This window comes from Pecten maximus, chromosome 18 (assembly GCF_902652985.1).
Source record: "Pecten maximus chromosome 18, xPecMax1.1, whole genome shotgun sequence".
Lineage (NCBI taxonomy): Eukaryota > Metazoa > Mollusca > Bivalvia > Pectinida > Pectinidae > Pecten > Pecten maximus.
The window spans coordinates 16,446,160-16,473,784 of record NC_047032.1 but is presented as its reverse complement, the minus strand read 5'-3'; the positions used below and the strand labels follow the sequence as shown (position 1 = coordinate 16,473,784).

The following is a 27,625-nucleotide window of genomic DNA, read 5'->3' as shown; positions in this document are numbered from 1 at the left end:
ATCCAGAGAAAAACCACTGGCCTACGGTCAGTACCTGGCAACTGCCCCACGTAGGTTTCGAACTCGCAACCAAGAGGTGGAGGGCTAGTGATAAAGTGTCGGCACACTTTAACCTTAACCTAACCTTAACCGCTGCCCCCTTTTTTTAGGAGACAAATTCTTAACAAGATAGTATGCATTTTTGGGAGACAAAATCTCAATAAGGAAGCATGCATTTTTAGGAGACAAAGTCTTCACAAGGTAGCATGCATTTTTAGGAGACAAAGTCTTAACAAGGTAGCATCCATTTTTAGGAGACAAAGTCTTAAGAAGGTAGCATGCATTCTTAGGAGACAAAGTCTTAACAAGGTAGCATGCATTTTTAGGAGACAAAGTCTTAACAAAGTAGCATGCATTCTTAGGAGACAAAGTCTTAAGAAGGTAGCATCCATTTTTAGGAGACAAAGTCTTAAGAAGGTAGCATGTACCCTACGGAGGTAAGTTTTGACAAGGTAGCATGTATCCTTAAGGAGAAGTCTTGATAAAGTAGCATGTATCCTTAAGGAACAAGTCTTAGTAAGGTAGCAGAAACTTGATCAAGAGACCAAATTTCTGTATCTCAATATGATTTCAATTACGAAGTGTACTGAGAGTAGTAGCAAAGTTACAAATAATTAATCTGGCTGTTTCATAATGAGAAAATAAATTATTACCAGAAAAAAAAAAAATGTGAAAAATAAGTAAAAATTGGAGGAAAAAAAAAAGATAAGAAAACTGCCTCTGACTTGTGTAGGACTTCATCAAAGTTCAGTTGTGTGTGATTCTGTATTTGTTGTAACAGGTTCTGAATTTGACGGGTTGACAAACACCGGATTTAAAGTGTCTTGTTCTATTTTTGTTAAATTTACATCACCTGTATCAATTTCCATTGGTTCATGCATATATCCTTCATTTTTAGCACCTATCTTAGTGTCTATGTGATAATTTGGCACAAGATCCTTGGAAATTTCAGACATTTCAGTTTCTTGTGAGGAGAATTCACCATCAGACTTGCCATTAACTTGCTGTTCTACTGTTTCACTTTTATCTCCTTTAATATAACACACGTAGGCAATGACGGTCAGTATAGTTGTTACCGCTTTGACAACAAGGACTATGGCCAAAATATTGTTACTCATTTTCTGATTATCGTAGAAGAAGCAGGAACCTTCCTCGCCACATTTCGTGTTCCAGATTAAACAAGCTAAGTCAATTAGCCAACCAAACAGGATAGGTCCGGGAATGAACCCTGTGGTGAAAAAACATACAGTACCAATCAACAAGAGATTCATAGGGGTAGGACATGGTAGGGGTTGAAAATTAACATGGTTAAATTAGCAATCGGCACACTGAAGGTGAAGAACTGATAGATTATTAAAAGGAAAATGGAAATCAAAAGGTGATCAATTAAAAGACCCATTGGGGGTTGAAGGGTGATCAAATTAGCAAGACGCTCATTGGGGTGAAGGGTGACAAATTAACAAGATGCCAATTGGGGGTTGAAGGGTGATGAAATTAGCAAGAGGCCCAATGGGGGTCGAAGGATGACATATTAGAAAGAGGCCCATTGGGTTGAAGAACTGATAGATTATTGTAAGGAAATGGAAATCAAAAAGTGATCAATTAAGAAGCTCATTGGAGGTTGAAGAGTGATCAGACTAGTAAGACACCCACTGGGGATGAAGGGTGATAAAATAAGCAAGAGGCCAATTGGGGGTTGAAGGGTGATCAAATTAGTAAGAGGCCCAATAGGGTTTGAAGGGTGATCAAATTAATAAGAGGCCCAATAGGGTTTGAAGGGTGATCAAATTAGCAAGGAACCAATTGGAGTTGAAGGATGATTAAATTAGCAAGAGGCCCAATTGGGGTTGAAGGATGATCAACTAAGTAAGAGTCCCATTGGGGTAAAGGGTGATCAAATAATCAAGGGCCCACTGGGGGGGTTGAAGGGTGATCAAATTAACAAGAGGTCAACTGGGGTTGAAGGGTGATCAAATTAACAAGAGGTCAACTGGGGTTGAAGGGTGATCAAACTAGTAAGAGGCCGATTGGAAGTGAAGGGTGATCAAATAAGCAAGAGGCCAATTAGGGGTGAAGGATTATTTAATCATTAAGAGGAAATTGGGCATAGAAAGGTGATCAAATTAATAAGAGGCCCATTTGGTGTTGAAGGGTGATCACATTGGCAAGAAGCACATTTGGGGTTAGGGTGATCAAATAAGCAAGAGGCCCATTGGGGGTTGAAAAGTGATCAAACTAGCAAGGGACCTATTGGGGGTTGAACGGTGATTAAATTGGCAAGAGGCACATTTGGGGTTAGGGTGATCAAATAAGCATGAGGCACATTGGGATTTGAAGGGTGGTCAATTTAGCAACAGACTCATGGAGGTTGACAGATTGTAAAATTTGAATGCAACCTATGATGTCGGAGGAAGGTCAGATAAGCAATAGGTCCATGAAGGTTAAAGGGTGACCTGATGTGCTTTTGATGGAAAACTGGTAAGGATTTTACTAGTGATATTATTTATTTGAACAAATATATTGGCCCTTCTCCCTAGCAAGTACAAACAGCACAGATCTCGGCCAAAACGATTTTGGTTAATGGCCAACTATGACCTTGAAAACTTAATTCATTTTCTAAAATGGGAATTCATTTTCTAAAATGGTAATTCATTTTCTAAACAGTAATTCATTTTCTTCAACCCTTCTCCCTAGCAAGTACAAACAGCACAAATCTTGGCCAAAACGATTCACTTCATTTTGGTTTATGGCCAACTATGACCTTGAAAACTGAATTCATTTTCTAAAATTGTAATTCATTTTCTAAACAGTAATTCATTTTCTTTAAGCAGAAACTGCTGAACATAAATACAAAATAATATTTACCCAGACATTTAGTGACACAGAGTTGGATACCAAGTGCGAAGGACCGTTCGTTAGGAGGAACACACCTGTAAAAAGTAAATAGGTATATGTATTTCTCTGCTCCCACTTCAACAGAAATTGTGTTAAATGCAAAATTTACGCAAAATTCAAAACTTGTCAAAATTTGGGGGAAATGGTTTTCCTTTCTAAATTCACAATGTACACAGCAATTATGTTTTATCCAAAAAGAACCATTAGCATCCTATCACTATTACTGAGTAAATAGTGAAATTTTGAAAAGTTTGTGAACACAAGAATTTTCTTCATGATAGGTAAATGGAATTGAACCGTTTGAATATTTTCAATAGATAAGAAGCCATATTGCAGGTGATACAAATAGCCTTACGGCCAAGTATACACGCTATCCAGCCATTATATTAGTTTGATCAAAATCTGTTTGAGGAAGCTACTAGAACTCTGATAACGATTTTTCTATAAATAACAACAATTGAATGATAATTGAATTCATCAAGACTTGTTTGTAATAGCTTGTGGCTACCTCACTGAACAACATGAAATTATAATGCCTGCAGCACACCATCTAGATCAAAGGGATCAATTGTCTTGTCCAAGGACATAACCACAACAGCAAAGGATGGACAGCAATAGAGAAACACAAAACGCATCCCTACCCCATCCCCAGTACTGATCAAACGGCACCTCCAACCTCATCTTCGCTAGCCAAGGCTTCTGATTACGTTACACTACACGAACCCTTGGCGGATATAGGCGTCAGTTCTGGCCCTCTAGCGGAGATTCAAAATTACCACTCTTTACGCATGAAATTTTCGACCAATCAAAACGAGCGTTACCGATTTACTTCATCTGTGAGGTTAACAAACACACATGGAGGCTTGTGTCATTTCGATGAGATATGTGATCAATGACTTAAATAGATTTATCAAACACTGCGAATGTTCCCCTTAAGATTGTATGTCTCTGTATAGGTAAAATGCCATGACATAGTCGACATTGTAGCTCTGTACTGGGTGCCGCAATTTTTGTTTACTGCGAAACCAAGCCCGAGTGTAAAACGCGATTTGATTGGATGCCCTGGGATTCCAGGGCGCGACGGTTTTGAACACGACTATATCCGCCAAGGGTTCGTGTAGTGTAACGTAATCAGAAGCCTTGGCTAGCGAAGATGCTCCAACCTTCCTTACAGATACATCAGTCCGATGCTCACAGACTGACCAATTATGACCTTGACCTGTACAGCTGTCTTACATTACGTATACAGTTATCAATAATGAACATTTATCAGGAATTAACATTCTGAAAAAATATCTTAATTTAAAAAAAAAAAATCTAAAACATTACCTCAGGCTCGCAGTAAGGAAAGGCATTGAGCTGAAAAACGTCAACAGCACAACGCCTAAAAATATCACCATAAATAGGGGGAGGTAGGGACATTCTGGTTCACATTTGTTGAGCACTGCCTGGTAATCCGTCGGACCATTTCCTATGCACGTACAGTTGTAGTATTGCTGAAATGTACACAAAACTAAGATAAGATGGACTGACCAAAACAGACAAAGTGATGTACAAATATATGGACGTTATTTACAAATATCTGGTGTATATCATGTTAAAGACTTGAGGATGATTGCACAAATACCAGGTATATCATGGATGATTGCACAAATACCAGGTATATCATGGATGATTGCACAAATTTCTGGAATATCATGGATGATTGAGCAAATACCAGGTATATCATGGATGATTGCACAAATACCAGGCTTATCATTGGATGATTGAACACATACCAGGTATATCATGGATGATTGCACAAATTTCAGGAATATCATGGATGATTGAGCAAATACCAGGTATATCATGGATGATTGCACAAATACTAGGCATATCATGGATGATTGAACACATACCAGGTATATCATGGATGATTGCACAAATTTCAGGAATATCATGGATGATTGAGCAAATACCAGGTATATCATGGATGATTGCACAAATACCAGGTATATCATGGATGATTGCACAAATTTCAGGAATATCATGGATGATTGAACACATACCAGCAATATCATGGATGACTGCACAAATACAAGGTACTGGTATCCCCTGTATGATTGCACACATACCAGCTATATCATGGATGATTGAACACATACCAGGAATATCATGGATGACTGAACACATACCAGGAATATCATGGATGACTGAACACATACCAGGAATATCATGGATGACTGAACACATACCAGCAATGTCATGGATGACTGAACACATACCAGGAATATCATGGATGACTAACACATACCAGGAATATCATGGATGACTGAACACATACCAGGAATATCATGGATGACTGAACACATACCAGCTATATCATAGAAAATTGCACAAATACAAGGTATCTCAGTATATCTTATTTTCTGCAATTTCTTGATTTTGTAAATAAATTACAAGCATGTTTACATGAGCTAGTCCTGATGTGTGTCTCTAATTGTATTTCCCTGTGTAAGTCTAGCTTGTTGTCGATTGATAGCAATACAAACTGTTATGTGATTTTAACTATCAAAATATCAAATCTTTTACATTTTTGTGATTCTATATCTTTTTTTTTTGTTTTTTTGTTCTTTCTTTTTAATTGAACTTAATTACAAGGGTGTTCATATTGGCTATATAGTCCTAATGATTTTGTAATTTCAATTGATTCTTGGAAATAGACGTAAAACAAACTTTCCCTACATGGTATGATAAAGTTTTTGATGCTACAAAAATATATCCTATTTACTTAAAATATTTGGTGGAGAAGTGAATTTGAAAAAAACACAAAACAATACTGACCAAATTGTGGATGACCTTTGATTTTATCGTGAAAACGTTGATCTAATATATACTGACCATGTTATCAACATCCTTGACCACAGTCTGACAGCCAGCATAGCAGGGGGAGTAGTAGGTCAATCCATCCCGCCCACATATAGGACTGAACTCTTCCTGGCTACACCCACAATTTGAGTGACAGCTGTCTGTCACAAAATTTCCCAGGAACGATGTGCTGAAGATTGAAATGTCACATAAAATGAATGAAACTTACTAAACCGAACTGAGGATAACATTTTCTAGTACCATACTTACCCTGTAATAAACATGTATCAAACTTTATCTATTTCACAATAATTGCGAAACAAGTTATATCAACTTATTTTAATCACACTTATTGGACCGAGTGGAAGCATGTGAGGGGTCTTACACTGTGGGAGGAACCGGTACCCGGGAAAAACCCATGTGGTCGGGCAGGTGACCCCATACTTTTTCATGTCCGATTGGGGAATCAAATCCGGACGCTTAGGTAAAAAGCAAGTGTGTTCCAGCTGTGCCACCCGACCAGCCCTGTAATATTAGCTCGTGTTACAGCTGTGCCACCCGACCAACCCTGTAGTATTAGCTCGTGTCACAGCTGTGCCACCCGACCAGCCCTGTAGTATTAGCTCGTGTTACAGCTGTGCCACCCGACCAGCCCTGTAGTATTAGCTCGTGTCACAGCTGTGCCACCCGACCAGCCCTGTAGTATAAGCTCGTGTTACAGCTGTGCCACCCGACCAGCCCTGTAATATTAGCTCGTGTTACAGCTGTGCCACCCGACCAGCCCTGTAATATTAGCTCGTGTTACAGCTGTGCCACCCGACCAGCCCTGTAATATTAGCTCGTGTTACAGCTGTGCCACCCGACCAGCCCTGTAATATTAGCTCGTGTTACAGCTGTGCCACCCGACCAGCCCTGTAATATTAGCTCGTGTTACAGCTGTACCACCCGACCAGCCCTGTAATATTAGCTCGTGTTACAGCTGTGCCACCCGACCAGCCCTGTAATATTAGCTCGTGTCACAGCTGTGCCACCCGACCAGCCCTGTAGTATTAGCTCGTGTCACAGCTGTGCCACCCGACCAGCCCTGTAGTATTAGCTCGTGTTACAGCTGTGCCACCCGACCAGCCCTGTAATATTAGCTCGTGTCACAGCTGTGCCACCCGACCAGCCCTGTAATATTAGCTCGTGTTACAGCTGTGCCACCCGACCAGCCCTGTAATATTAGCTCGTGTCACAGCTGTGCCACTCGACCAGCCCTGTAATATTAGCTCGTGTTACAGCTGTGCCACCCGACCAGCCCTGTAATATTAGCTCGTGTTACAGCTGTGCCACCCGACCAGCCCTGTAATATTAGCTCGTGTTACAGCTGTGCCACCCGACCAGCCCTGTAATATTAGCTCGTGTTACAGCTGTGCCACCCGACCAGCCCTGTAATATTAGCTCGTGTTACAGCTGTGCCACCCGACCAGCCCTGTAATATTAGCTCGTGTTACAGCTGTGCCACCCGACCAGCCCTGTAATATTAGCTCGTGTTACAGCTGTGCCACCCGACCAGCCCTGTAATATTAGCTCGTGTTACAGCTGTGCCACCCGACCAGCCCTGTAATATTAGCTCGTGTTACAGCTGTGCCACCCGACCAGCCCTGTAATATTAGCTCGTGTTACAGCTGTGCCACCCGACCAGCCCTGTTATATTAGCTCGTGTTACAGCTGTGCCACCCGACCAGCCCTGTAATATTAGCTCGTGTCACAGCTGTGCCACCCGACCAGCCCTGTAATATTAGCTCGTGTCACAGCTGTGCCACTCGACCAGCCCTGTAATATTAGCTCGTGTTACAGCTGTGCCACTCGACCAGCCCTGTAATATTAGCTCGTGTTACAGCTGTGCCACCCGACCAACCCTGTAATATTAGCTCGTGTTACAGCTGTGCCACCCGACCAGCCCTGTAATATTAGCTCGTGTTACAGCTGTGCCACCCGACCAGCCCTGTAATATTAGCTCGTGTTAAAGCTGTGCCACCCGACCAGCCCTGTAATATTAGCTCAAGATAGCTGTAGGTCAGTGGAGAGATTGTTTCAGGATAAATCATATTCATCCTCAAATAGCCCTCTTTTCTTGTGTAAAAGTTTAGCATTAAAGTTTTGGCCGACTTATTGTAAACCAATTTTATCTTACTGTTGCAAGAGACAGCTGAAACATGCAAAATTTCTATTGATGAAATCTACATCCGAACAAAGATTATATGACTGTTTGTGCCTACTAGTAATGAAAATAACGCCAAAATGTACAGAAACATGACAACTCGTACACAAATATACTGTCTGCCTTTGCGGTAATTATTGATATTTTGGGGCAAATTCAGAATTTTTAGGATTTAATACTTGAAGTACTTTGGTTTATATTGAGAGAAAAACTACCTTATTAATGTAAAGATTATATCTTTTACTACATGGGGAAAATACATATTTTCCATTGATGACCTAAACATTATTCAAATGAAGGAATGCTCCTTTAAATACTTCAAAATAAATATGGCAACTTTTTGTTGAATCCCAAAAAAATATGTAATATAATAGAGTACATCCATTTATGAAATAATACAAATTATAAATACATGTAGCATCAAACCACACATTTCTTATAGAGCCATATCATTTTTGTTACACAATGATAGTCTTTTGATAAGGTTGTTACATGGTTTTATTGACCTGAAAAAATATCGACAGAGGATTAAGTCCGAGATTGATATCTTTTCCAGGCCAATAAAACCATGTACTTAATTGTATTAACCAAAATCAAAAGGCTTTAATAGTTTTATTATAAGATAATTGTTTTGATTTTTAATAATCATACAATAAATGCAAGTAACACTTGTATATATGTAATGATAGAGAGAGACTGATTTGTGAAGCATTTGAAAATATTTCTGAATCAGTACATTGTATATCTTTTAAACACCACACAAGCAAAGTAAACTAATGCATTAAAATGCACTCATGATCAGTACACAACTTATTTTTAGACAATTTAATAGTCTAACAATCAAAGTGAATATGTGTCATGTTTCAATTGCATGCAAGATATTTGACACTGTTGAACAATACCAAGGGGAAGCTATTCATAAGCTATTTTTAGAAACTCCCAGTTATAACCAGCCTTTTTTGCAAGGCTGGTCAATATGACTTTTTATCAGGAATCACATGACACAATTTTAGTCAATCAGAAAATGTGAAAAATATTATTCTATGATAAAATACACTAATAACAATTACAATACAAAATTAAAGATACAGAATGGACTTCAAATTTTGTTTTTCTCAAACTAAGTAAAGGATATATACAATGTAGATCAGACATTTTCTAAAAGACTTGTGCATTTGTACCTCTTGATGTCCGTGCTGCCATAAAGGATGTTGACTCCAGCAAAGGGAATGCTGGGACAGTTTACGATAAGTACGAGTCCAAAGACTAGGCTTCCAGCAACAGCTGCTATGGTTACCTGGATAATCCTCTTGACATGCATATCAAACCTCTTGATGATGTACCCACCAAGGAGGGTACCGCCCGCACCACCAGGTACAGCTACAAAACCTACAAAACAATTATAGCTTGTTAACATTTTAACACACAAAATCACACCTGCCTGCACCACTCACTGTAAATGGTTACAAAACCTACAAATCCATTTAGGTCTTTACAATTTTATCTGCAAGATTGAATGACATGTACCCTTCCCAAAAGTTTACAAAGCAAATATTTTTATTTTGAGAGAAGCTCCAGACAACCAAATGCTGATTTTAATCATTGTTTCAGAAAACATGAAAACATCAAAAGTAAACAATGGACTTACCAACGTAGAGCGCAGCAGTGGAGGACGGCAGGCCAAACTGTATCTCTATAAACTTGGGGATGAATGTGGAAATGCCAACCAACAGAAGTCCTTGAGAATGAAATGTAAACTTTGTCAGCTTATGAAATACATTGTACTGTACCTAAATACTGTTAACATCCATAATTAGTGTAATTTACATAGACCTTTTATTGCATAAATGGCCTACCATTATGGCTATGTCATCAACATAATAACACACTTGTGTAAATATTACCCTAATCCATGCATGTCATCAATAAATCATGATGTCACAAAAAATATAAGACGTCATGTGATTGTCTTTGTAGAGAAAAATTTACCATCTGTCGCTGTATGAAGACTGAGGAACATTGATAACTAGGGGTATATGGACGTACCATCTGTCACTGTAGCTAGACTGAGGTACACTGATAACTAGGGGTATATGGACGTACCATCTGTCACTGTAGCTAGACTGAGGTACACTGATAACTAGGGGTATATGGACGTACCATCTGTCACTGTAGCTAGACTGAGGTACACTGATAACTAGGGGTATATGGACGTACCATCTGTCACTGTAGTCAGACTGAGGTACACTGATAACTAGGGGTATATGGACGTACCATCTGTCACTGTAGCTAGACTGAGGTACACTGATAACTAGGGGTATATGGACGTACCATCTGTCACTGTAGTTAGACTGAGGTACACTGATAACTAGGGGTATATGGACGTACCATCTGTCACTGTAGCTAGACTGAGGTACACTGATAACTAGGGGTATATGGACGTACCATCTGTCACTGTAGCTAGACTGAGGTACACTGATAACTAGGGGTATATGGACGTACCATCTGTCACTGTAGTTAGACTGAGGTACACTGATAACTAGGGGTACATGGACGTACCATCTGTCACTGTAGCTAGACTGAGGTACACTGATAACTAGGGGTATATGGACGTACCATCTGTCACTGTAGCTAGACTGAGGTACACTGATAACTAGGGGTATATGGACGTACCATCTGTCACTGTAGCTAGACTGAGGTACACTGATAACTAGGGGTATATGGACGTACCATCTGTCACTGTAGTTAGACTGAGGTACACTGATAACTAGGGGTATATGGACGTACCATCTGTAGCTAGACTGAGGTACACTGATAACTAGGGGTATATGGACGTACCATCTGTCACTGTAGCTAGACTGAGGTACACCGATAACTAGGGGTATATGGACGTACCATCTGTAGCTAGACTGAGGTACACTGATAACTAGGGGTATATGGACGTACCATCTGTCACTGTAGTTAGACTGAGGTACACTGATAACTAGGGGTATATGGACGTACCATCTGTCCCTGTAGCTAGACTGAGGTACACTGATAACTAGGGGTATATAGACGTACCATCTGTCACTGTAGTTAGACTGAGGTACACTGATAACTAGGGATATATGGACGTACCATCTGTCGCTGTAGCTAGACTGAGGTACACTGATAACTAGGGGTATATGGACGTACCATCTGTCACTGTAGCTAGACTGAGGTACACTGATAACTAGGGGTATATGGACGTACCATCCGTCACTGTAGCTAGACTGAGGTACACTGATAACTAGGGGTATATGGACGTACCATCTGTCACTGTAGCTAGACTGAGGTACACCGATAACTAGGGGTATATGGACATACCATCTGTTACAGTAGTTAGACTGAGGTACACTGATAACTAGGGGTATATGGACGTACCATCCGTCACTGTAGCTAGACTGAGGTACACTGATAACTAGGGGTATATGGACGTACCATCTGTTACAGTAGTTAGACTGAGGTACACTGATAACTAGGGGTATATGGACGTACCCTCTGTTGCTGTAGTTAGACTGAGGAACACTGATAACTAGGGGTATATGGACGTACCATCTGTTGCTGTAGTTAGACTGAGGTACACTGATAACTAGGGGTATATGGACGTACCATCTGTCCCTGTAGCTAGACTGAGGTACACTGATAACTAGGGGTATATGGACGTACCATCTGTCACTGTAGCTAGACTGAGGTACACTGATAACTAGGGGTATATGGACGTACCACCTGTCACTGTAGCTAGACTGAGGTACACTGATAACTAGGGGTATATGGACGTATCATCTGTCACTGTAGCTAGACTGAGGTACACTGATAACTAGGGGTATATGGACGTACCATCTGTCACTGTAGCTAGACTGAGGTACACTGATAACTAGGGGTATATGGACGTACCATCTGTCACTGTAGCTAGACTGAGGTACACTGATAACTAGGGGTATATGGACGTACCATCTGTTGCTGTAGCTAGGCTGAGGAACACATATGTTGGATTGGTAATAAGCAGCTTTGATGATTTCCAAATGTTAATGAGACTGATTTTACGAGGAGCTTCATCTTCAGGCGATACATCCTTGTTTTTATACACTTCCTTAGTGCGTTCCTCCATATATTGTGCCGAATCTGAATAAGAAATTAAATACATGTATATGATTATCAAACCTTCTTTAAATGTACATATTGTAATGTAAATTTGCATTTGCATGTTCGCTTAGGATATTGCTAATTGCAGATTCTGTATCCTTTCTCTACAGTATTCTCTGAGTATTGTTGTGTGCCAAATGAATATGTATTGGGATCATCTGCCCGACCATGTGGGCTTTTTCTGGGTACTCTGGTTTCCTTTGCCAGTAAAATCACTCACATGCATCCACCCATCAAAAGAGTGATTAATATAAGTTCATACAAGATTTTCAAAATTTTTGTAAAATCAATAAAATTTATTTTGGTATTGTGTTAAAATATACAAATTGTTTGCATTAATATAGTCCAAAACTTGATACAATTTCATCATAGCAAAATTTTGGCTGAAGATTGATCTATCTATTTTCTTATTTTTAAGAAAAAAGAGTTCAGCATTATCATTGTTAAAAAGACACCAGTCTATCACCAGTTTACTTCCTACTTTATTGGTACCCGTTTTCACAGCTGGGTAGATTATTGTCTGGAGACTTACTTGGTAGTACAGGCGGAAAGCCTGCTAGAGGGAAAGCAATGACAACAGCGAGCATTCCACACACTACAAAACCGACCCACCAGGCTCCTACAAAGCGGGAACTTGTTGAATCGATTGTCAAACTGGAATACATAATTGCATAACAATTACATTTGCGTTAAATGTCTCAATTCCCAAATCAAACGTGAAAAGTTATAGGGTCATCTGCCCAACCACATGGGTTTTCCCCATGTACTCTGGTTTCCTCCCACAGTAAGACCACTCACGCTTTTTCATCAAACTAAAAGATTAATATATTAAGTTGATTTAAATTATTTTATATTTGTTGTAAAATAAACAAAGTTCATATTTAAACATTCTAAACAAAAGTACCAGTGTCTTGTTATAGGAGGTTCAATGGGTCTGTATTGCTCAACTTTTCAACAGCTTATGAAGAAAAAAAATTTGTGGGAGACTTAATTTGACTTAGATGATGATTAAGGTCATTTGTGTGATCCTACATTAATATTTCTTCTTTCACGAACAACTTCACTGCCGATCACTCACAAAAAAGTAAGCATGCTATTGGCCAAATATAACTGTGTCTGTTATGCATTCAGAGTAATTTTGATGCTTTAATAAATCTGTTCCCTGTGATTTTTAAAGTAGATCAAGGTCATTCATTTGAACAAACTTCACTTACATCCTTTGTCCCAGCATGTTACTGACATAATATCCTGACTCAAAGCCAGGTTCTTGGTTGTATAGTTCATTCAAAGATTTATTAATCTGACCTGTGACCTTAAAAACATCATTACGATGGGCCGGAGTCTGGCTATGAGGAGTCGTTTAAATGGAAAAGTTCATGCATTATCGGATGACCAGCATTGAAATATGGCACAAGCTCACTATCCCTTTGGTTCTCAATATATCTCCAATATATCGTTAGCTTAAGAGAGGTATATAATAAGAGCTAATAGCAGTCTTTTCCCAGAAAGCATTGGCTTTTACGCAGGATATGGAAACAAGCTCATAACAGTTTTTTCCCAGAAATCAGGATATATGGAAACGGGATGACTGAAAAGGAATTAATTAAGTACCTTAAAACAATATTACTATAACATAGCTTTATGTTGTATTATCAATTTCAGAGAATTTCTAACGTTACAAATGATATACCTGTCCAAGTCAACAACATTGAAATCCACGTAAACATCCAGTAATAGTCCGCCCAATAGAAACCCGAGAGCTGGACCAAGGATGCTGGCACCGTAATATATACCTACAAACAAATAGCAGTTAGATATCATGTTTATTTCTACTTCATTTAATTTTTAAACTTTGAACCTGATTTAAATAGAACAAATAATAGAAGATTATATATATTTAAAAACATTTGATAAAATACAAACAATCCATTTCCATCAACATATTCATAATAACATCCAGAAACAACTTGCATCTTGCACAAAACAAAAACTTACATAATATAAAAAACATTTTTTACATATCGATAACCGGCTCATAAAAAAAAACAACAGAAAAACCTAAGCTAAAGTGTTGTTGGCATCTTTGGGGTAGACTCAACTTTACACTGATGATACCATTCCCCCTCTCGGTTTAGGCAGAGAATAATTGTAGCTGTGTAAACAAGTCACACAGATTACTACAAATAGTAGCAGATTATATTGTGGCTGTGTGAACTAAGCGACACCAGATTACCACAATACTGCAAAACATATAGCAATTAATGCAAGATAAAGACACAGCTGTGCATATTATTTGCATCAGATTACTGTGCTTCAATATTGCAAACCTAATCCAGAGAAGGAATAGCATGTTACAAGTAAATAAGACTGAATTCAGGTACCCTGACTACCCCTTGGACTCAGACTGGCTAGCACATTTGGCTGGAAACCAGATGTCAGCAGGGTAGCTAGAAGAGGTCTGAATCTCTAAATACATTTATAATCAATTTTTTGGGGGAAGTTTAATGAGGAAAACAAATCTATCCCTCATTCCGAATAAAACCAGGCCAAAACTCTGATGTATTGTGAAATAATACAGATGAGTACCCCAAATGAACCTGATTATATAATTCATTTAATTTTTAAACTTTGAACCTAATTATATATTTCACTTAATTTCTAAACTTTGAACCCAATTATATACATTCTGTAATTATATATAAAAGCACTACTAACAGAAAGAACTTTCTCCTTGCACAGAGTAAGTATTGATTGACATTGTACCTCAATATTGTGTTATAGTTTATTAGCTTCCCAAACAACACTGTATACAACAGTTTGTTACTCTGAGATACACTGTACATGATATTTACACACAGACAATATTTATCATTTTATGGCCGTGTTACTTAACCCAGCATGCATAAACTTTTAACATGCCTCCTGTTAAGACTCTTGGCTATACAATAAGAGAATAAAGTGTTGTACCTAGATAGAATGAGGAAGACCGCACAGGAACACTCTCCTCAATGAAAGCCGTCGCCAGCGTGTACAGGGGAGAAGTTCCAGCTCCCATTAGGATCATAGACGCATAGAACATGTACTGCAACAGGTCAAGGTCAAAAACTCAACATACATGTACTATTAGAGGTCAAGGACAAATATGCTGCAACAGATGTAAAGGTCAAAAACTCAACATACATGTTCTATCAGAGGTCAAGGTCACATATACTGAAACAGAGGTCAAGGTCGAAAATTCAACATACATGTACTATAAGACGTCAAAATCACATATACCGCAACACAGTCTAGGTCAAAAACTCAACATGCATGTACTATAATAGGTCAAAGTTGCATTACTGTAACAGAGGTCAAGGTCAAAAACTCAACAGACATGTACTATTAGAGGTCAAGATCACATATACTGCAGCATAGGTCAAGGTCGAAAACTCAACATACATGTACTAAAAGGTCAAGTTTACATTACTGTAACAGAGGTCAAGATCAACCAAATCAACACGCATGTACTATAAGAGGATAAGGTTGCATTTCTGTAACAGAAGTCAAGGTCAACAAATCAACACACATGTAATATAAGAGGTCAAGGTTGTATTTTTGTAACAGGTCAAGGTCAACAAATCAACATCGATGTGTTATATGAGGTCAAGGTCACATATACTGTAACAGAGGTCAAATTAAACTTCTAAACATACATGTATTAAAAAGATCAATGTTTTATGCACTATAATAAAGTCAATTTCAATATACATCAGCTGAAATAGTGAAAGAAACGTGTACGAAAGGTGAAACCACTCAACATAATATTTCATGTGAGGTAAAGATTACACGTATTGTGATAGACAGGTGAAGGTCAACAACATGACATTTATTACTTTAAAATGTCAATGTATTATGTATTGTAACTAAGGCTTAGAGCAACATTCATCTGCTAAAGTATTATGTATTGGAACAGAGGCCAAATACGTCAACATGTATCTGCTAAACAGGTCAAAGTTACATGCATTGTAAGAGAAAGTGAAGGTTAATATACATAATATCCTATTATAGAGGTCAAGGTCAAAATAAGATATTGTTACAAACCTTGTGCAAGTCAACTTACGAAAGATAAATGATACCATCTTAACAAACATATTATAGATAACAACTGTTACACACACTGACTACATGGCACCTCAGAGATTACTAACCTTGTAGTTTGATAGTGAAGAGATTTCGTCTTCATCACACGGGGGATGTGGCAGAGCCACCATGTATACACAGTCCGCCATCATCTACTCCTGAGTTGTACAACCCAGACAGGAAATGAGGAAAAGCAAACAGGATACATGAAAGTCCGAAAAGTAAAAACCCAACACTGATATAACGTGGCTTTGAGCCTAGACCCCCAAAATAGCTGACAGGGAGAAGCAGAATTGCGGAGGAGATGTCGTAAGAACTGGCCACTAGTCCGGACTCTGCACTGGTCAGGTCATAACGTCTCTCAATGGAGGATATAATGACGTTCACAAATCCACTAATAGCCATCATCTGGAATGAATGAATGAATGAATGAATGAATCTGAATGAATTAATGAATGAATGAATGACTGAATGAATGAATGAATGAATGAACGATCGAACGAACGAACGAACGAACGAACGAACGAACGAACGAACGAACGAACGAACGAACGAACGAACGAATCTGAAATGAGTGATCACCAAAATCTTATAATTAAATGTATAACTTGATGGTGTGACGTTACGGTGTGGATCTGTCGAGAGATATCTAAAGCAAACTGATGCATACATGGGCATGTACAAAAAAAGTAAAAATAATATTGGTCGATCCCTTTACTAAATTTGGGAGAGTTATGGATAAACACCACAGATACTTTTAAAACAAGAGGTCCAGGGGGCCTACATCGCTTACCTGGATATTTCAGTGATCATCAGAAAACACTAGTACCCATTTATAGAAATCATCTTTATTTTCCCTATTGGGCCCCGCCCCTCCAGCCCCAGGGAGATCTTGGTCGCCATTTATGCAGAATTTGTTCCCCTTCTCTCAAGGATGATGTTTGTCAAATTTGGTCAAAATCCATTTAGTCATTCATGACTAATAGCAATTTAAAGGAAAAGTTGACAGTTGACAGAAGAGGAATGACTGGTGATGAGTTATATTATTGCATAATTAAGCTCAACAGTCTTTTAGACCAGCTGAGCTATAAAGATTAGTTCTCTTTACAATAAGAATGAAACTTTTAGAAATATAGAAGTTTTGTTAATTTGCTTCTCGATCATTTGATCCATTGGATCTGGATTGCTTTAGTTATTTATTAATGAAATAACGGCAAATGTAGTGATCTCTGTAATACCTTTCAGACAAACTGTAATATAGTCATAGGACTTCACATAATATATCCAGATCTTTCACTAGATTTATGGCTGAATAATTTCATGAAAAACTTTGATAAACTGGTTGGTTTGTCCATACATGTACAAAAATGTTCATACAACACATGTACCATTGTACCAGGTATATATATAAATTTGTTTGTACCGTGTAAGCTAGGCCCCTGCAGGCTACATGTACATTATTGCATCAAAGATTGGATAAATTCTGGTTCAATATACTACATTTATTCCACAATAATATATGCTCAAGTCTGGTAATAAGTCCATCCAAATCTATTACAGCTCTGTGAAAAGTTTCTCCATTGCCCTTTAATCATAATCACATATAAGCCATCCTCAATTTTGGGTCAAAGTTTAAGCGTTTGATTCCTGGCTTATTACAGGATACAAGGGTTGATTGATAAGTTTGTGAGCCTTGTAGTGAAGGAAGTACTCAAGGATGTTCTTTTTAAGTCCTACTATTCTCTGACTATATATAGGGCCGTGTACCCAAGGACTGGTATCAACGAGGTAGCACTCTAAAGTAAACAAGACAAGCGGCTTTTGCAAAATGGACAAAATCAGTTAGGGTTAGGGTTTGGGTAAAAGAGTTTGTCATTGCCATCGCTGCCATTCACGATTGTGGATTTAAATTGATTGAGCATCTGCCTTATTGACCTGATCTCGCTCCATCAGACTTTCATCTATTTCCGAAACCAAAAACAGCTATTTCAGACACACTTACGTATACCCTAACCCTAACATGCAGTGGATGATTTTCAAAACAGCCAAGAAAAGGAGTTCTATAAAAGTGGCATATTGAGGCCCTTATTAAACACTGCTTGCAAAAGTGTATAGATACTGAAGGGGATTATGTTGAAAATAATAAAATATCACCCTGGTATGTCCAGGAAAATTCAAACCCTTCAAGGACTCACACAACTAAATAATTTACTATATGTTATTACTAGTGACCCCATCCCTTTATTCACTTGTTTGAAGTTAAAATGATGTGAAATTTATATCAAATTAAAGTTTGAAGTTTTTTCTATCGGATAAATGTTGTAATTATATAGGTTTAATGGCATATTAGAGCACACAGGTACTCGAAAGACAGTAACCCTGACATTGACAGTACACTGGGGAACCCCTACCTGGGGAATTCCCGCCTTTTTACACCTCGAATCCTACGCCATTCTATTTTCAGTAGGAGTGTATATTTTTATTTTCCAAACCTCAAGATCCTATACACTTTATTCTCGTATATAGAAACTACCCATTTCATATATTAATTACTCAGGAAAACAGCTACAAACCTAAGAAACACATTTTCCTCAGGGACTTGGTTCACGTGAAACACCAGCTGATTGGCTGATTTAGTTGTGTGAGTCCTTCAATATGAGACTCACAATTTATCAATCAGCTCTCATAACTACACAAAGTATTACATTATCTCTCCAAACCACACTCTCACTTTATATACATGTACATATATATATACATTTCTATAGTTTAAAAATATAAATTCAACACGACAACTGTTGTGTTTCGCTAACGTTTTCAGGCCTAACGGCCATTTCTATATTTATATACATTTATATATATATGGGTCAAAGATGTAATATCAACGGTAATAATCTGGGTAACACTGGATCCTTGCAAAATAAGATATTACATGATTGTATTTGTATTATCTGTGTCTTGATAAAGGAGCGGATTGCCTTGACAATTTGAGATTGCTCGTCTACACTGTTAGAATTACTTCTTTGCCCCAATGTATATACAGTACATGTATATAGAATATGGATTTTTAGTACTGGCTTTGTAATTAACTTAATTTCACAGCAATTCTGCTGCCCCAAAACACACATGTGATGAAAGCTATTCAGACATAGAAAACTAAAGAAAGAAAATTTCATTAGATAATCTGACGATTGATAAACTGAGCAAACAAAGTATTGCCAGGTACATACAAAGTAAACTATTAAAAGGGGAAAAAAATCATAAAGTCATCTGACGACAAACTGAGGGAATGAAATGTACAAGTCTTACAGGTGTTTGCTCAGAAATTGTTAATTAATCTAATGGGCACGAGTAAGGTTTCCTGAAGGCAGGGCCATAAAGGCTGGACTTTTCAATCAAATCATGCTATGAAAACAAGAGTAAATCTTTTAGACGATAAATAATGAATTAACTAAAGTGTTCAGGACAGAGAGTGGTTCATTCACATGAATCAGGGTCGGTTTAATGATTTACAACATAGAACAATCCTGGGTGTTTCCAGGTATTACATAAAACCTCACTGTAAAAAGCTGTGTGTACATGTACACAACATGATGTCAGAGCAAACCAAACCTAGCAATAAAAATCTGTGTACACAATAATTCAGGTATAAATCATTACTTCAATGCCATGTCAGCAAGCTCTGTTCTAATATCGTATAAACTTGGCGATTGTGATTTTCCAAAATGTTTTAGATTTGGTATCTTAATCTAAAAAAAAACAACTGTTCTACACTAGGGATGGCATTTATAGATATATATATATATATACATATACACGTACAAATGATTGCCAGTAAATTCTGGTAATATTAACCAATTTTATCTGCAGGGCTGTTTCTGGGGGCTTAATGCCTTTTAAGGGCCGTTAATCATATATACATGTATATAATGGGCCCCATTCCCAATTGAAATTATTTCATATTTAAGCCAAATTATCAAAATTTGCATTTAACTCCTGAAAAAATCTTTCCCAATTCACCAATTTTCTTCCAAAAAAGAGACAAAAGGGCCCTTTCCCCAACTAGTGAGGAAACCCCAGATCTGTATTGAATGTAATCCAGTGTACAAAACTGTCTGATAATTAAATTATGACTTACATCATTCTTAATTCAAACATTCTTCATATTTTAGTTATACAAACTTCAACATATTTCAGTAACATATACCAGTATTTCATAACTAATTTTGTCCATAAATGCATGACCAAAGCTGTTGGTAGGAGGCTAAAACAAGAATAAATGAAACCAAAGCTACACTTCATAAAATCATTTATCATTGCTAAATGATTTCCCTAACTCATCAAGCTTTAATACATTATGTGCTACCACATTCTGTTCCACCTTGGACACCACATGTACAGATATCATGACATTTGTATTTATAAAGCAGTACATATATACCAATATATGGATGACACCTGCTTCGTCAACTATGTACATTAAAATTTGTACATCATAATACACTTTCTAAAAAAAAGCGTCTGACAAGAGAAATTTGTCTTAGCAATAAACCAACTGACACTATAATAACACTATTTTTTTTAAAACAGTAATTGTTAACAATTGTAGTGTATAATTATCCACAGAATAATCTCAAAGGTTTTAAGTTCAAAAGACAAAGTGAAAGACATAAAATCTAGACACTGAGAAAATTTGCATGGAAAATTAAAGCTTACGAATTTTTTTCCAACAAAGCAAAGATCACTAACATCAATCTTTATGACAATCTGCTAATTTAAATACAGTCATATCTCCCAACCCCTTTACTAATATAAATAAAAAAAATTAATATCCTCGGTAATATATTTATGTAAAATCATGAATATATAACACTACATTATACAGCTGATTTAATTGTTATACGATTCCACTCCGGGCCAACAATGCAGAATTTCTTCAGGTGGTTTATAAAGTAAAATTCGTGCATTGTACCATCTATGAGTCAACGGCTGATAGATAGTACAATTTCTCAATGTTAGGGAATATATATATATACCAATCTACAAATTCAGTTTTACAATACTGTGGAAACCTACCTATGGGCTATATAAGTTTCTTGAAACATTCAATTGTGTACATGAACATCTCTTACCAATTGTGGGTGACCAGGGCTTTTTCTGGGGGCTTTTTGGGGCTGTTAATGGGCCCCATTCCCAATTGGAGTTATTTTATTTTTAAGCCAAATTCCTAAAAATTTGCAGTTTACTCCTGCAAAAATCTTTCCCAATTCACCAATTTTCTTCCCAAAATGGGACAAAAAGGCCCCTTCCCAAACCAGTGAGAAAAAAGGAATGGTGATGATATACAATTGAATACAATTGTATAAGTGAAGTGAAAACGATAGGTAAATTTTAACTCGAACAAATATTTTATCTCTACAGAGACAACCATGCGACGTCATATAATTACTGTGACGTGCACTAAAGGGACAAATATCATAAGTATATGTTCAAGAGTGTCTCACTTTATCAAACAGTGTTTACAGCCATATAATATTATCTCTGGATGATAACAACTACTTTAGTAGCTGCATCAGGTACCCTGGTTCAAGGACTTTGTCAATTTTAAGTAAGACGAACAGGGATGAAACTTTTCAAGACCTTCATAATTTGAAACAAACCCACTAAAAATCCATCATTCAGTATATTTATATGATTAGCAGTAAGTAATTAATCAGCGATCAAAGTACATGGGTGTTCTGTTAATATTTTTTAGGATTGGTTTACAATGTATCAAAAATGTTTGTTTTCATATATCAGAGTATTTTAGTGATTCATTGTGTAAAAATTATCATTATCGCCTATAGGAGATGAAATATTTCATTACTTTTGTTTTAATCACATCATTAGACCTCTCTGTGTAAGACACTGCTCTTTTATATAAATTGAAGTTACACAATGAATCATTGGAATCAAAACTCAGACTGACATGTGGGTTGCATCCAAAATATCAGGGACAGAAGCTAACTATCACCCCACAAGCTGTAAGAATTACAATTCTGCAAATGAAGAAGGGGCGGGGCATTTTTGCCTACAGATATATGGTACATGTATTAGAAAGCCATTGATGATGAGATAGACAGGATTTGGCAAACTTCATTACCTCTCTGTTTTAAACATAAATGTAGATTTATTAATTGTGACTAAAATTATTATATATGAATGTATTTCTACCACAATACGGTGTGTTATTCAACTCTCAGACCATCAGTTAATCATCACACCTGTTGATTAACAATCTGTTATATACCACACGTGGTATAAACTCTGTACGCATTTTGATTGGCTTACACGGTGAACTTTGACTCAAGCTGCAATTGTTATTGACGTCATCAATAATCTAATGACGTCACATCACCGGGTCCCGGACGTCACCGGTACACTTTATTTGCATATGCGAAATTATATTTGGCCACGTTTCCCTTTGATTCAAGCCGATATTATTGTGGTAGAAACAGGTCACACGACTCGAAATTGTTGGATATGGAATTTATTTCACACTCGTAAGTTATTATTTAAAAGTTTCAAAAAACATTCGCTAAAGCTCGTGTCTTTTGTAACTTTTAAAAAATAACTTACTCGTGTGAAATAAATTCCATATCAAACAACCACTCGTTGTGTAACCTCTATATATATATATATCCCAGAATGATGGTTTATCCCAGAATGATGGTAAGTCTCAAAATCTATAAATAGCCAGGTAACAGAAATTAGAAAAATAATAAATGCATTTGTCTCCTCTACTTTCCAATGTATACATATGTATAATAAACAAAAATCTTTGCTGATAAATTGTACTCAAGATCTGGCTTCATGCCAAAGAAAATCTGTGCAATTACTATTTACTGAATTCAATAGAGTTATAACACAATCAAATAGAAACTCCCAATTTAAACTTCCTAATTCTCAGTATATACAATAAAAAGAGATCCCAGAGGGATCTTGGCGCCCACCATTGAATGATCTTTATAGGTTCCATGTCAGATTGATCTTTTCTCTACTTTTCCCTTCCTCTAAGTCTTACTAATCTGTGTAAATTCAGAAACAGCCCTCTAGTACTTATCAAACAAGGGGAACCTATATATAAAATTTAAGATTTAGCGATAATGGCTGTCTGTCGGCCATGTTGTTTTCGGATTGGTCCCAAAATGCAACATCAGGGACCAAGGGGAACCTACATATGAAATTTGAGAAAGATCCCTTCAGTACCTTCTGTAAAATAGCGATAACAAACTTCAATTGTCAAAATCCAAGATGGCTGCCTGTCAGCCAGGTTGTTTTCTGACTGGTCTCAAAATCCAATATGCATAACTAGGCACAGAGGGGAACCTAATAATGAAATTTCAGAAAGATCCCTTCAGCAATTTCTGATAAATAGCGATAACAAACTTCAATTGTCAAAATCCAAGATGACTGCCAGGCGGCCATGTTGTTTTCCTATTGGTCCCAAGATGCAATATGCAGAACAACAGACCAAGGGGAACTTACAAAAAAGTTTGAGAAAGATCCCTTAAGTACTTTCTGAGAAATAGAGATAACAAACTTCAATTGTCAAAATCCAAGATGGCTGCCTGTTGGCCATGTTGTTTATCGATTGGTCTCAAAATGCAATATGCATAACTAGGCACCAAGGGGAACCTTTATATGAAATTTGAGAAAGATCCCTTCAGTACTTTCTGAGAAAAAGCAATAACAAACTTCAATTGTCAAAATCCAAGATGGCTGCCTGTCGGCCATGTTGTTTTGCTATTGGTCTCAAAATGTGATATGCATAACAAGGCACCAAGGGGAACATACATATGAAATTTGAGAAAGATCCCTTCAGTGCTTTCGGAGAAATAGCGATAACAAACTTCAATTGTCAAAATCCAAGATGGCTGCCTGTCGGCCATGTTGTTTTTCGATTGGTCTAAAAATGCAATATGCATAACTAGGCACCAAGGGGAACCTACATATGGAATTTGAGAAAGATCCCTTCAGTACTTTCTGAGCAATAGCGATAACAAACTTCAATTGTCAAAATTCAAGATGGTTGCCTGTCGGCCATGTTGTTTTCCGATAGGTCTCAAAATGCTATATGCATAACTAAGCACCAAGGGGAACAAACATATGAAATTTGAGAAAGATCCCTTCAGCACTTTCTGAGAAATAGCGATAACAAACTTCAATTGTCAAAATCCAAGATGGCTGCCTGTCGGCCATGTTGTTTTCCGATAGGTCTCAAAATGTGATATGCATAACTAGGCACCAAGGGAAACCTACATATGAAATTTGAATAAGATCCCTTCTGTACTTTCTGAGAAATAGCGATAACAAACTTCAATTGTCAAAATCCATGATGGCTGCCTGTCAGCCATGTTGTTTTCCGATAGGTCTCAAAATGCAATATGCATAACTAGGCACCAAGGGGAACCAACATATGAAATTTGAGAAAGATCCCTTCTGTACTTTCTGAGAAATAGCGATAACAAACTTCAATTGTCAAAATCCAAGATGGCTGCCTGTCGGCCATGTTGTTTTCCGATAGGTCTCAAAATGCGATATGCATAACTAAGCACCAAGGGGAACAAACATATGAAATTTGAGAAAGATCCCTTCAGTACTTTCTGAGAAATAGCGATAACAAACTTCAATTGTCAAAATCCAAGATGGCTGCCTGTCGGCCATGTTGTTTTCCGATAGGTCTCAAAATGCGATATGCATAACTAGGCACCAAGGGGAACCAACATATGAAATTTGAATAAGATCCCTTCAGTACTTTCTGAGAAATAGCGATAACAAACTTCAATTGTCAAAATCCAAGATGGCTGCCTGTCGGCCATGTTGTTTTCGGATAGGTCTCAAAATGCGATATGCATAACTAGGCACCAAGGGGAACCTACATATGAAATTTGAGAAAGATCCCTTCTGCACTTTCTCAGAAATAGTGATAACAAACTTCAAATGTCAAAATCCAAGATGGCTGCCTGTCGGCCATGTTGTTTTCCGATAGGTCGCAAAATGCAATATGCATAACTAGGCACCAAGGGGAACCTACATATGAAATTTGAGAAAGATCCCTTCAGTACTTTCTGAGAAATAGCGATAACAAGAATTGTTTACGGACGGACGGACGGACGGAGGGACGGACGGACGGACGGAGGGACGGACGGACGACGGACCACGGACGCAGGGCGATTTGAATAGCCCACCATCTGATGATGGTGGGCTAAAAAGATGAGATTGACCAACATATTTCTATAAAATAATGTTTTTAGAATATTTAAAATTTACGCCTTAAAAGAGTACATATAATTATCATTAGACTCCATTTAGACAAACTTTTATCCCGAAATATATTTATATTATATCTATATAATTAATTTTTCTTTGTTTTCATGGTAAATACTCAAATGCGATTGGTCGAAAAATTCTTTTCATTCTTATATGAAAGAAATTCCGAGAATGGCGCGAAAAATGTGACGTAACACAACGACAACTGACGTTGCGTATTGATTTGAGAAAAAGAATCCCATTTGAAACCAGTAAAATTTACAGAAAACATGTTTTAAATTAGAAAATCATTTTCAAAAATTAATTATAAACGTTGATGTCAATTATTTTTTTGTTTGCAAACTTCTGTAAGAATCCGCTACGCAAATTCATACAGTTTGCAAACAAAATTTGTTTCATACCCCGATGAAACTAAAAAAAAATGACATCAATGCTTAAATATTTATATTCCAATGACTTGAATTTCACTTGAGAAATGTGTTTTTTTGTATGTTAAACGGGTAGGTTATTATTATTACTAAGATATCTTACATCAAATGAATGAATGGACCCGAAACAATCATCAATATCTCCTTGATAACGATTACGGCAGCGAAAAACAAAATTATACATCAAGGTCTTTTTTAATTCAATTGACTCAGACATAAATTTAAAAAAAAATGGAATATATTTTTCACATGAATATCATTGATCCTATAGCTAGGACTTTTAAATCTACTATAAGTATTTAAAGCTGTTCTTATTTCTTCTAAACCAATTGGATTTTAAAATATTATGAATAAGGAATCGGCTTTACATTACACATAGCTCTAATCTATGTCTAAATTCATGTACAAAATTGAATTGTGTCGATCTCATAAACAGGGAGCCAGAGTGGTTGGTAATATCATGGAAGTGACGTGCTAATTTTATTTAAAGTGTCAAATACACTGTAGACACTTTCTTTTGCTGTCCCCTCACAGACATCTTGCTGGTATGATAATCAATTTCACCTTGCTTCACAATATCATGCAATGGTTGATGAAATATTTTTCCATCTATTATTATTTTTATGACCTGCACTCATTGGTATTTAAAATCTCTAACTTACATTATCTATCTCTGGTAAAACTGTTGACATAAAGCAAATATAAACGGTATATAAACGGTATATAAAAGTTAATGTATTTCGTGATGGTTCAGTAGGCTTGTAAGTTTTTTAAAAACTTGTATAAGAAGCTTTGGCAAATTTAAACCGATCCAGTTTGTTTTTGTGTAATATTGGGCTGTTGAAACCAAATGAGTTTAGTCAACTTTAGATATAGGACTTTTATCCGAAACATTCATAATTTCTATATTGATAATATATATTCATACAATCAAAAACGTGCTAGGCAAATCTGGGATGAGCATCACATCCTGACAATTGTAAGTCCCATGTCAAACACGTGTAGGTCTCTACGTAAGCTAACTTTACCGGTTTTGACAAGATATCACTGTCGTCTGCGCCGACCGATTTGTAAATATCAAAAGATTCGCCTAATTACAATCCTGGACATAGACGCCTGCGGTTATATAGGTAAAAGTACTGATCTATATCTAATACGTCATTCAAATCTGAGGCTAAGACGTGTTTCAAAACATACCTGTATGAAACTAGCGCAGCACAGTCCGAACAACAACCATCGTGGAGTTCGGAACCGCTGACAGAGACGTGGAGCAAAACATGCCCATGCACAAGCACCCTCGGTCATGGTTTCCTCTGGGGGGTCCATACGTCGTTCCCCTCCGTTTGCCACACCTACAGCACACATCTTAGCTCGTGTGTAGCAATACTACTACACCCGGAGACAGCATAATTGTCTCACGCCTGTGTACATGTGTACATACCTGTGGAGTCACTCGACCATGACGGTGGAGTGACACGGGCAATAATCGGTAACAATATAATCTCGGATCTTTACGAGGCCCCAAGATACTAGTTATATAATCATGACATTGCTGAAATCACGACTGACAAAAGATGATATCTAGGTGTTTTTCACATTTATAAAAGTGATAATGACT

At 37.3% G+C, this 27,625-nt stretch overlaps 1 protein-coding gene across 1 annotated transcript; it reads right to left on the bottom strand.

Annotated features, from left to right (window-relative positions):
• On the bottom strand, positions 1 to 27,417 carry LOC117316262 (solute carrier organic anion transporter family member 4A1-like). The gene is made up of 12 exons (XM_033870800.1): positions 27,205 to 27,417; positions 16,376 to 16,675; positions 15,116 to 15,230; positions 13,839 to 13,941; positions 12,681 to 12,802; positions 11,957 to 12,127; positions 9,633 to 9,722; positions 9,166 to 9,373; positions 5,815 to 5,971; positions 4,264 to 4,430; positions 2,905 to 2,969; positions 1 to 1,267 (listed from the first exon to the last, which is right to left on the bottom strand). The coding sequence occupies exons 1-12, from the start codon at positions 27,370 to 27,372 to the stop codon at positions 780 to 782; spliced, it is 2,154 nt and encodes a 717-aa protein (XP_033726691.1). The 5' UTR covers positions 27,373 to 27,417; the 3' UTR covers positions 1 to 779.
• Between the last annotated feature and the right edge of the window lie 208 nt (positions 27,418 to 27,625).

What these genes read in the sequence shown, in the direction of transcription:
- LOC117316262 (XM_033870800.1), bottom strand. Translation starts at nt 27,372, where the DNA reads ATGTGTGCTGTAGGTGTGGCAAACGGAGGGGAACGACGTATGGACCCC. An exon ending in CCTAGCTACAGCAACAGATG is followed by an intron (nt 9,723 to 11,956) that starts GTACGTCCATAT and finishes TTCATTCTCAAG; the next exon opens with GACTTCTGTTGGTTGGCATT. An exon ending in GGCAGCACGGACATCAAGAG is followed by an intron (nt 5,972 to 9,165) that starts GTACAAATGCAC and finishes TTCAATCTTCAG; the next exon opens with CACATCGTTCCTGGGAAATT.